Here is a 9,958-nt window from a genome sequence, read left to right as displayed (position 1 = left end):
CCGCGTCGATATCCATTTTGCCGAGCTTTCGACATCCTCTCTGATGTCTTCTTCAGGGCTTCCGAGGTCTCAGTCTCCCGAGCCCCCAGACACTACTACACTCACTAGTCACTTCTAGTTCACTCACTAGTTCACTACTACGACTGGGACCAGGGGACGGTTCATTTATACCGTCGATGGTGACGTGGCCTAGGTGGGGGTTAGGGTGGAGATTGGCGCGAGAGTTGGCGCGAACATTTCCGACAGTGGGATTTTGATTCGAAGATGGAGGGGGGCGATATTTTGTTTATGAGAGGTCTCCATGTAGAAGGTAACCGTATGGCGTCATCTCTTTTATTAAGGCAATTTGGTCTTTTTTCTATTTCTATGGCTTCTCGGATAATTCTTGGTTTATAAAAGCGGATGGGGGCTATGGTTCTGGAGTTTTCGAAATCAATTTTGTGACCTGTATGAAGATGGTGTTGACCGAGAGCTGAAATTGAATCGGAATTGCGAACAGAAATGGAATGTTCATAAATCCTATTTTGAATTCTACGATTTGTTTGGCCTATATAGGATCGGGGACAGTCTGCACAAGGAATTTCATAAACTCCGTGCTGTTCGTTTGGAATATTGTCTTTGATTGATCGAACAAGAGATGAAAGTTTTTGTTGGGGGGTAAATATTGTTTTTATTCCTCTTGGTTTAAGAATTTTGTCGATTTTGTCAGTGACACCTTTGATGTAAGGAAGAAACGCTTTCGTATGATAAGGGTCTGAGTCTTTGGATTGAGATTGAGTGGGAGATTGATGTCTGTGGATGCTCCTATTGATGTGATTTTCGCGGTAGCCATTTTGGATGAGGGCTTGTTTTAAACAAGAAAGCTCAGCGGATCTACTTGCATCATCGGAAAGGCGTATTGATCTGGATACAAGAGTATTAATGACTGAATTAATTTGTGAAGGTGCGTGGTGAGAGTTGGCATGCAAGTAACGATTGGTATGTGTGGGTTTTCGATAGACAGAGTAATGAAAACCTTGGGATTGGTGTTTCTTTATGAAAACATCGAGAAACGGCAGGGATGAATCAGTTTCTACCTCCATCGTGAACTGGATACTAGGATGTATACCATTCAGATGGGTTTGGAAAGACACCAAAGCATCCCTGCCATGGGGCCAAATGACGAATGTATCGTCAACATATCGTAGCCAACATGTGGGTTTGAGCATTGATGTGGATAGTGCTCGGGTCTCGAAGTCTTCCATAAAGATATTGGCAATCACTGGAGATAGAGGGGAGCCCATTGGGGCACCATTTATTTGTCTGTAGAATTGATTTTGGAAGATGAAATAGGTGTTGGACATACAATGTTTAATGAGAGATAAGTGGTCTTGTTGGATACTGTACTTAGTTTTCAGAATGTTTAGAGTTTCATCTATAGGAATGTTTGTAAAAAGTGAGACAATATCGAAACTTACTAGAATGTCTGACGGTGATATAGGGTATTGTTTAAGAAGTTCGATGAAATGAAAAGAGTTTTTGACGAAGGATGAAGCATTTTCGACGAAAGGTTGTAGAGTTTTGGCCAAATACTTGGCCAATGGTTGTGTAGGGCAGTTGTATGCACTGACAATGGGACGTAGAGGAATATCGGGTTTGTGAATTTTGGGGAGGCCATATGGCCATATTTCGAAAACTCCAGAACCATAGCCCCCATCCGCTTTTATAAACCAAGAATTATCCGAGAAGCCATAGAAATAGAAAAAAGACCAAATTGCCTTAATAAAAGAGATGACGCCATACGGTTACCTTCTACATGGAGACCTCTCATAAACAAAATATCGCCCCCTTGTTACGTTCCAAATTTAAAGTAGAAAGTCCCACCTCTATTTTATCAAAATTTAAATAATTCAGGACGTGTAAGAGCGGTTGCCTATAATATATTACAAGCAATAAAATTAGTAATTTTCAAATAGGGGTAATGTCTGGCAAATTGTGCTGAAGTTAAGGGAACACGTCCTCTTTTTTGTGAAGAAACTAATTTAGATCGTTCTTTCTAGAGTTATCTTGGAAGAATTGGGATCATAAAATTGAAATTTTTGAATCTCGGTACTATTCGGTGACCTCCGTGTGTCAAGTTGTCAAGTGTTCGGAAAGACGACGGAAAGAAAGTGATTCCAGGTTTGACAGTGTTACTGAAAGGTTGGGCTAGATTAAAAACGGCATTTTGTTTTTTGCTTTTGCTGCTGTTCCATGTGGGATCTGGACTAGTCCGAACCGTGTGGATATTCAAGGGGATTTGCTGCCTTCGTGGAAGGGTTTTTTTTGGAATATCCACAATTTCGCTAAAAAAAGCGGATCTACAGTACACGTGAATACCGGGAGTCGTATTTAGATCAAGAAATTAGCCTTAATCACGAGTCCAAATAGCCGGCTACGCTTCGGTCCAATTTGGGATATTTCAAACCCCTAATCTGGCTAAGAAGGGTGAGTGTTAGAACATTTCGTTTTTAATTAATTAAAAAGTTGTAGTTATTTTTTTATCCCATCTCTAAAAAGCTATTCACATTTTTATCAGTTTTCATACATTCAAGTTCGGAGACAAGTTTTTTTTTGTATTGCTCCATTATCGCCAAAAGGCAGATAAACAAAGTGTTAAAATCAATATATTTATTTCCAAATAATTATTTTAGACACAGATGGTAATTAATGTTTTCTTGCTTCAGGGTTGGTTGGTTTGTTTGTTTTTTTCTGCTTCTTCTTCTTCGTATTTTTCCGTCTGGCTGTAATTTCCAACTTTTCAACATTGTCACACAAGTCTATGTACATCGGCAATCGTATGGGATTTTGGATTGAAGACACGCTGAACTATAACTGGAATTCCACGCGGTGAAGTATATGAAAATTCGAGGTATGGATCGATAATTAATTTTCAACGGAAGATTTAAGCACCGTCTAATTTGGTTTGCGGAATACAATAGTTTTTTTTAAAGATTATTTGCTGTTAGTTTTTATTTTCATATTTACAAATACTTTACAGATTTTTTTTAAAGATAATTTGCGGTTTATTTTATTAATTCAATATTTACACATACCTATTTTAATTTTGTAAACTGCGTCTAAGGGGGGGTTATATATTTGAGATTTATTTTTTTATATTATTTTCTGCGCACGCACTTGAGCTCACGTGGTGTCCTATTTGCGTTAATTATTTTTTTTGGTTGGTATTGAACCGCACACCCCTTAGCGTCCGGTACTTTTGATACGTCCTACCTTTCATTTTGTTCTGTTAAATAGAAATAACTTATGAATTTTTGTTAGGCAAGCAGAAGCCGCATTTTTATATTATTTTTTTATTAAGCCTATGGTAAAGTTAAATAATATTGTAATATGTAATATGTATGTATTTATTTTCAACTATCTTGGGAATCTATTTATTAAAATTGACTAAATTCTAATCTGACAATTTCATTTATTTTTTTATTTATTCAGGTTGTATACTGTTACTTAGTATTTTAGTAGTAAACCTATTGGTAAGTTGGTGGTTTATTGAATAGCAACGTAGGGAAGGCTGTGGGCCAATTTACCTGGCGCCCCTGATATAACTTCGGATTTTTTTTGTTTTGTGGACCGCACGACCATCTCCACTGTTTTGTCTAGCCGCGAGCCATTCCCAGACTGTCACCGTATAGTACTTTTCTTTCCGGGTGTACGTCTGATTTATATTTGGTACATTTTGTAATTTTTTTATATAGATTCGGTTTTGTACGCCACACCCTCCATCTTCGAATCAAAATCCCACTGTCGGAAATGTTCGCGCCAACTCTCGCGCCAATCTCCACCCTAACCCCCACCTAGGCCACGTCACCATCGACGGTATAAATGAACCGTCCCCTGGTCCCAGTCGTAGTAGTGAACTAGTGAGTGAACTAGAAGTGACTAGTGAGTGTAGTAGTGTCTGGGGGCTCGGGAGACTGAGACCTCGGAAGCCCTGAAGAAGACATCAGAGAGGATGTCGAAAGCTCGGCAAAATGGATATCGACGCGGTTCAACCCGGAAGACTGGTGAGTTTAATATTAATTTTTATAATAATATTAATCTTAGCACTAAGTTTAATATATACATATATATATATATATATATTTATTCCCAAAGATTTCCGCGGTTAGTATAATTCCACCTAAAGCTAAGATTAATACTATTACAAGTAATAATAATAAACTTAACAGCTTGACAGTACTGTTAAAACATTTTATTTTCCTCTAAGGGAAGAAATTTTACCAGCTCACTAAACCTGGTACTACCTAAGAATCGTCTTTTTTATTAGCAAATAAACTCGTCTAATTGCCGAACAAATTCCAAAAACTACACCGTTGAAACCCACTAGAGTGGTGCATATCTTTTCTGATACCACTATTTCGACCATTGCCACTCAAGCTTTAGTAAAAGGTTTTAATTACTCTGTTACCCCAAGTTACATTCCAATTGAGACAATCATCTGTCAAACTAAAGAAGTTATCTCCAGTTTATCTTTCAAAGATGCTCAAATAACTAAACAAGACATCGCTTGAGTTTTTAGAAACTCAAACCCTCCTACTTCGAACATTAGCAAATGCAAGAAAAAAGCCCTGAAAAAACTTTAGGCAAATATCAATATATTCAATCTCTCCTTCAATAAAGGAAATGCCACTGTCATCCTAATAACTTTTTCTTACAATAATAAACTCTTAAATCTCCGTAATACTTCAGACTATATACCAATTTCTAGTAATCAAACAATCTATCTAGAAAAAACAACTAAAGTTATTATTTATAAAACCTCTCTTCCTGTTGACATAAAACTATCTCTAATTTTTCGTGAAAAGTCTTCCAGAATACCTTGAATATATGGCCTATATAAAATTCACAAACCTGGTATTCCTTCACATCCCATTGTCAGTGTATACAACTGTCAGTATTACTAAATACAGTATCCAACAATAATCGGCTCTACACGATCCTCAGTAATTGTTAATATCTTTATGGAAGACTTTGATAACCAAGCACTATCCACATCAATGCTCAAACCCACATATTTGCTACAATATGTTGACGATACATTTGTCACTTAACCCCATGGGTGTCTTTAGTGTCTTCTCAAACCCATCTGAATGGTATACATCGTAGTATCCAGTTAACGATGTAGTTGGAAACTGATTCATCTCTACCGTTTCTCGACGTTATCATAACGAAAAACCAATCCAAAGGTTCTTATCACCGTGCTTATCGAAAATCCACCCATATACCAATCGTAACTTTTATGCCAACTTCTTTCATTCACCTTCACAAATCATTTCAGACATTAATCCTTGTCTCCAGATAAATACGCCTTTGCGATGATGCAAGTTAGCTCACTGAGCTCTCTAGTTTATAATGAGCCCTCATCCAAAATGGTTACTGCGAAATAACATAAATAAGAGTATCTACAGAAATAAATCTCTCACTCAATTTTAACCCAAAGACTCAAATCCTCATCATATAAAAGCTTTCCTTTTTTACTTTAAAGGTGTCACTGACAAAATCGAAAAAATTCTTAAATCAAGAGGAATAAAGACAATATTTACTCCCCAACAAAAACTTTTATCTCTCGTCCAATCAATTAAAGACAACATTCCAAATTAACAACACAGAAATTATAAAATTCCTTGTGCATACTGCCCGCGATCTTATATACGCCAAACAAATCATGGAATAACTTATGAACATTCCATTTCTGTTCGCAATTTCGATTCAATTTTAGCTCTAGGTCAACACCATCTTCATAGAGGTAACAAAATTGATTTTGGAAACTATAGAACCATAGCCTCCATCTGCTTCTATAAATCAAGAATTGTCCGAGAAGCTATAGAAATTAAAATGAGACCAAATTGTCTTAATAAAAGATATGACGGCATCCGGTTACCTTCGATATGGAAAAAACCCCGAAGTTAAAAAAAAATAGATATTTATTTTTTAATAAATAAAACCTTAATTAGTATATGTTTGAGTAACTAACCTTAGGTATCTGTTTAAAGTGTTTTATGACATTTACATATATATGTAATCATTAAAAAGGACGGACAGACGATATTGTGTAAGATAATATTACAAAGATGATCAGAATTGTATTCATGTATGCACTGTTAATAATATCTTGAAACAATTTTTTAAATAATGTATTACTTGTCATATAATCACATATAATGTTATCCGACAAAATGGTTCTCATCCACATCTTGAATGATTACGTCACTGAAATTGCAGGAGAATTCTAAAATGAGACGTTCAATTACTTAAGTTCAATTCCTTCAATATTTATGAGTTTCAGTTTAAAATTAGATGCGGTAATTAATTAGATTTTTTTTATTTCAGGTTTTTGAGTTAAAAAAGCTAGTTGTATAGGTATCTCCGAAAATATCCTTAAAGGAGCTTTTTAATAAAGTTGATGATATGATCTCTTTAAAAATTTGTCATCATCGAAAAGATTTAGTTTCTAAAAATAAACTTTTATTTTCTAAAACCGGCAGGTATCTAAGCATAGAACTTACCCAAAACATTTTTCCGTTATCATAATAGACGTACCTGTAACAAAATACAAAGATGAGTTATATTTTAACATTTTTAAATTTTAAGATGTAATTTAACTTTTTCTCTTAATTCTATTGAGATATATGTGTACTTGTTAAATTGTAAGTCGTGAAGTCGTGAAGAAGACCAAACAGAAATTACTTTGCCTGAAATGGATGAAAACGCTTAAGAGCCGCCCCTCACCAAAGAAGACATTTCAAAACTGAAAAATAACAAAGCTCCCGGTTTGGACAATCTTCCTGCCGAACTCTTTAAGAATGGTGGTGATACCCTTTTTAATCACATGCATAAATTAGTAACCAAAATCTGGAAACGGAAGGAAACGCCCGGGGACTCGAAATTAGGTGTAATACACCCTCTTCACAAAAAGGGAGATATGATGGTGTGTGATAATTATGGGGGTATCGCCCTACTTAACGTGGCATATAAAATATTGTCCAACGTATTGTACAGAAGATTGTTCCCCTATGCGAAGAGGACCAGTGGGAAGACAAGCCAGAGGAAGACCAAAACTTAGGTATCAAGATGACATAGAGGATGATCTAAAAGCCATCGGAGTTAAAGCATGGAGAAGAGTTGCAGAGACAGGGGCGAATGGAAGATTGTTCTGAAGAAAGCTTTGGCTCATAACGAGCTGTAATGCCACTGATGATGATGATGATATTTAATTGTAAACTAGGGTTAGAGAGTACGTTTCGTTAATTATCTTGTAAGATTTGAAGAATATATGAAAATAGGGAAATGGTGTCTGTTCATTATGTCTTATAACGTAAAACTGTATTCTTAGATTTTACGTTGACACACAAGAATCAACAGAAAATTTTTATAAAACTCGTAAATTGCATATTAAACGTATGCATTATTTAGCCATTTAATTTAGGACAAGATCCTTACTACCCTGTATTTATCACCAGATTACCATGTATTTACGGCGCAGAGCACTTGCATCAAAAATGAAGTTATTGCGATACCTATCAGATATAACGTTCATATTGACAATATATATTTTATAAGCTGCGTTAACTGATGAACATAAGACATTTAGAATACTACTAATTTGGGAATTGGAATTGAAATTGGAAGAAAAAAATTGTCCTGGTTACGTAATATCAGAAACTGGACAGGACTTGGATTTGAGGAACTCTTAAGAACAGCTGAAGATAGACAAACGTTTGCCACCATAACCGCTAACCTCCATTGATGGAGACGGCACTTGAAGAAGAAGATTTGAAGGCTCAAATTTTTATGTAAATATAAAAATGTGTAGTGTGTTAACTGGCTAACGTACGACTGATTTATAACAGATGGCTCCCACGAAAAAAAAAACATTATCAAGCTACTAGAACGACCTATCTACAACAGAATTAGTCCAAAGCTACTTGAATTAATACCGGTTAACCAGGCAGGTTTCCGACAGACAAGAAGCTGCGCAGATCAAGTTTGTTCACTTACCACATTTATTAAGGCAGGGTTACAAAGAAAACTTAAAACTGCAGCCGCATTTATAAATCTACCAGCGGCTTACGATAGAGTCTGAAGAGAAGGCATGATATACAAGCTCCTTCATACATTTTCCTGTAAATCCACCGTTTGAATAATCAACAGCATGCTAGCCAACCGAACGATTTAAGTAGTTATAGGAACCTCAAGAAAACTGAATAATGAACTGCCTCAGGGATCTGTCCTAGCTTCTCTCCTCTGTAGCCTGTACATCGCTGATATACCAGAAATAAGATCAAGGAAGTTTGGTTACGCCGATGACTGGGTCCTGGCAATAAGGTGTAAGTCATTTAAGAAAACAGAAGAAATTCTTACGGTGGACTTACACACAATGGGATAGTATTTCCGTAAATGGAGGCTCCAACCAAACGCTACCAAAATAGAGGTTTCCAGTTTCCACCTAAATAACAAGCTTGCAGAAAGAACACTTAACATTTAATTCGAAAACACCACACTCGCCTACAATAAAACATCAAAGTACCTTGGGGTGCCTCTCAACACAACCCTATCTTTCAAGGAACATCTTTTAAAAATAGCAGAATAACTTAAATCTAGAAACAACATCATCCAGAAGCTGTGCGGCACAACATGGGAAGCATGGGCTTCCCCCTTGTGATCATCTGCCCTGGACCTTGTCTTTTCAACCGCGGAGTACCAACCGTCTACGGCCGTCTACACAGCTGTATGAAGAGTTGGAAACACCCGAGGGGATGATAAGGTTATACAGCACGGCTAATTCAAGGGACAAGTCATCAAAGGATTTGAACCACGTCCGATATATTAAGACTGCAGATGGAAGAGTGTGTGTGAAATGTGGAAATAAAGCAAAGATGGTATAAGTACTTAGGTAAGTTGCTAAAGAAGAACACCAGTGGAGGGACATGGGATGTAGTATTCCAATTGAGAGTTTAATACCAAGAATAGCGAGAGATGAAGTTGTCGAGGCGTTAAATAGGACGAAGGACGGTAAGGTAGTAGGACCTGATGAAATAACTGATTAATCTTATTATGGATGTACTGACAGAGAAAGTAATTGAGGCGTCTCCTTGGTAAATGCTCTTTGCTAATGATATCGTGTTAGTAGAGAACAAAAAAATGTTGGAGGAGAAGTTGAAGTGTTGGATAAGGGCTATTGAAGAGGCACGACTTAAGGTAAGCAGGTCAGAAACGGAGTATATGTGGTTGGGAGGAAGAAGAATGGTTGTGGACATAGAATTGCTTGGAGAAAAGCTAGGAGAATTTGAATACCTCGGCATCTACATAACGGAAAATGGTACACTAGATCGAGAAATTGCCCATAGTATACAGGCTAATTGGTTTAACTGGAAGCGAATTAAAGGGGTACTTTGTGATCGAAAAATCGGGCAAGGACTGAAAGCGAAGATAAACAAGAGTGTAATGAATCCTGCGTTGATATACAATGGTAAAGGGTGGCCTTTAAAGAAGATCCAGGAAAACAAGATGGAGGTATCTGAACTAAAAATGTTACAGTGGATGTTGGGTAAGACCAGAAGGAACAGAATTAGGAACGACTTGATAAGGGTAAAAGCCGGAGTGACTACAGTCTCAAAAAAGAATTAAGAAAAAAAATTGCAATGGCTTGGTCATGTCAGACTAGAGATGAAAACTATTTGGGACAAAGGATAGAGCTACTAGAAGTTAAAGGACGAAGAGAGAGAGAGAGAGAGAGAGAGAGAGAGGTTTAGATGAAGAAGGCCCGATGGACAGAAATGAGTTGCAATGAAGTGTAAGGAACATATATATATATATATATATATATATATATATATATATATATATATATATATATATATATATATATATACAGGGTGTCCCGGAAAATAGTGCGTTCCTTAAAGGTATGGGCTGAGTG

General features: G+C 36.6%; 1 protein-coding gene across 1 annotated transcript; it reads left to right on the top strand.

The window, feature by feature from the left end:
* Positions 1 to 9,180: 9,180 nt before the first annotated feature.
* LOC140444519 (uncharacterized) lies at positions 9,181 to 9,666 on the top strand. Its single transcript, XM_072536278.1, has one exon. The coding sequence runs from the start codon at positions 9,181 to 9,183 to the stop codon at positions 9,664 to 9,666; it is 486 nt and encodes a 161-aa protein (XP_072392379.1).
* The last annotated feature ends 292 nt before the right edge of the window (positions 9,667 to 9,958 follow it).

This window comes from Diabrotica undecimpunctata, chromosome 6, assembly GCF_040954645.1.
Source record: "Diabrotica undecimpunctata isolate CICGRU chromosome 6, icDiaUnde3, whole genome shotgun sequence".
NCBI lineage: Eukaryota > Metazoa > Arthropoda > Insecta > Coleoptera > Chrysomelidae > Diabrotica > Diabrotica undecimpunctata.
Note: the sequence above shows the minus strand (reverse complement) of the source record. Positions and strands in the feature narration are given on the sequence as shown.

Coding starts and splice junctions, on each gene's coding strand:
- LOC140444519 (XM_072536278.1), top strand. CDS start 9,181: ATGTTGGAGGAGAAGTTGAAGTGTTGGATAAGGGCTATTGAAGAGGCA.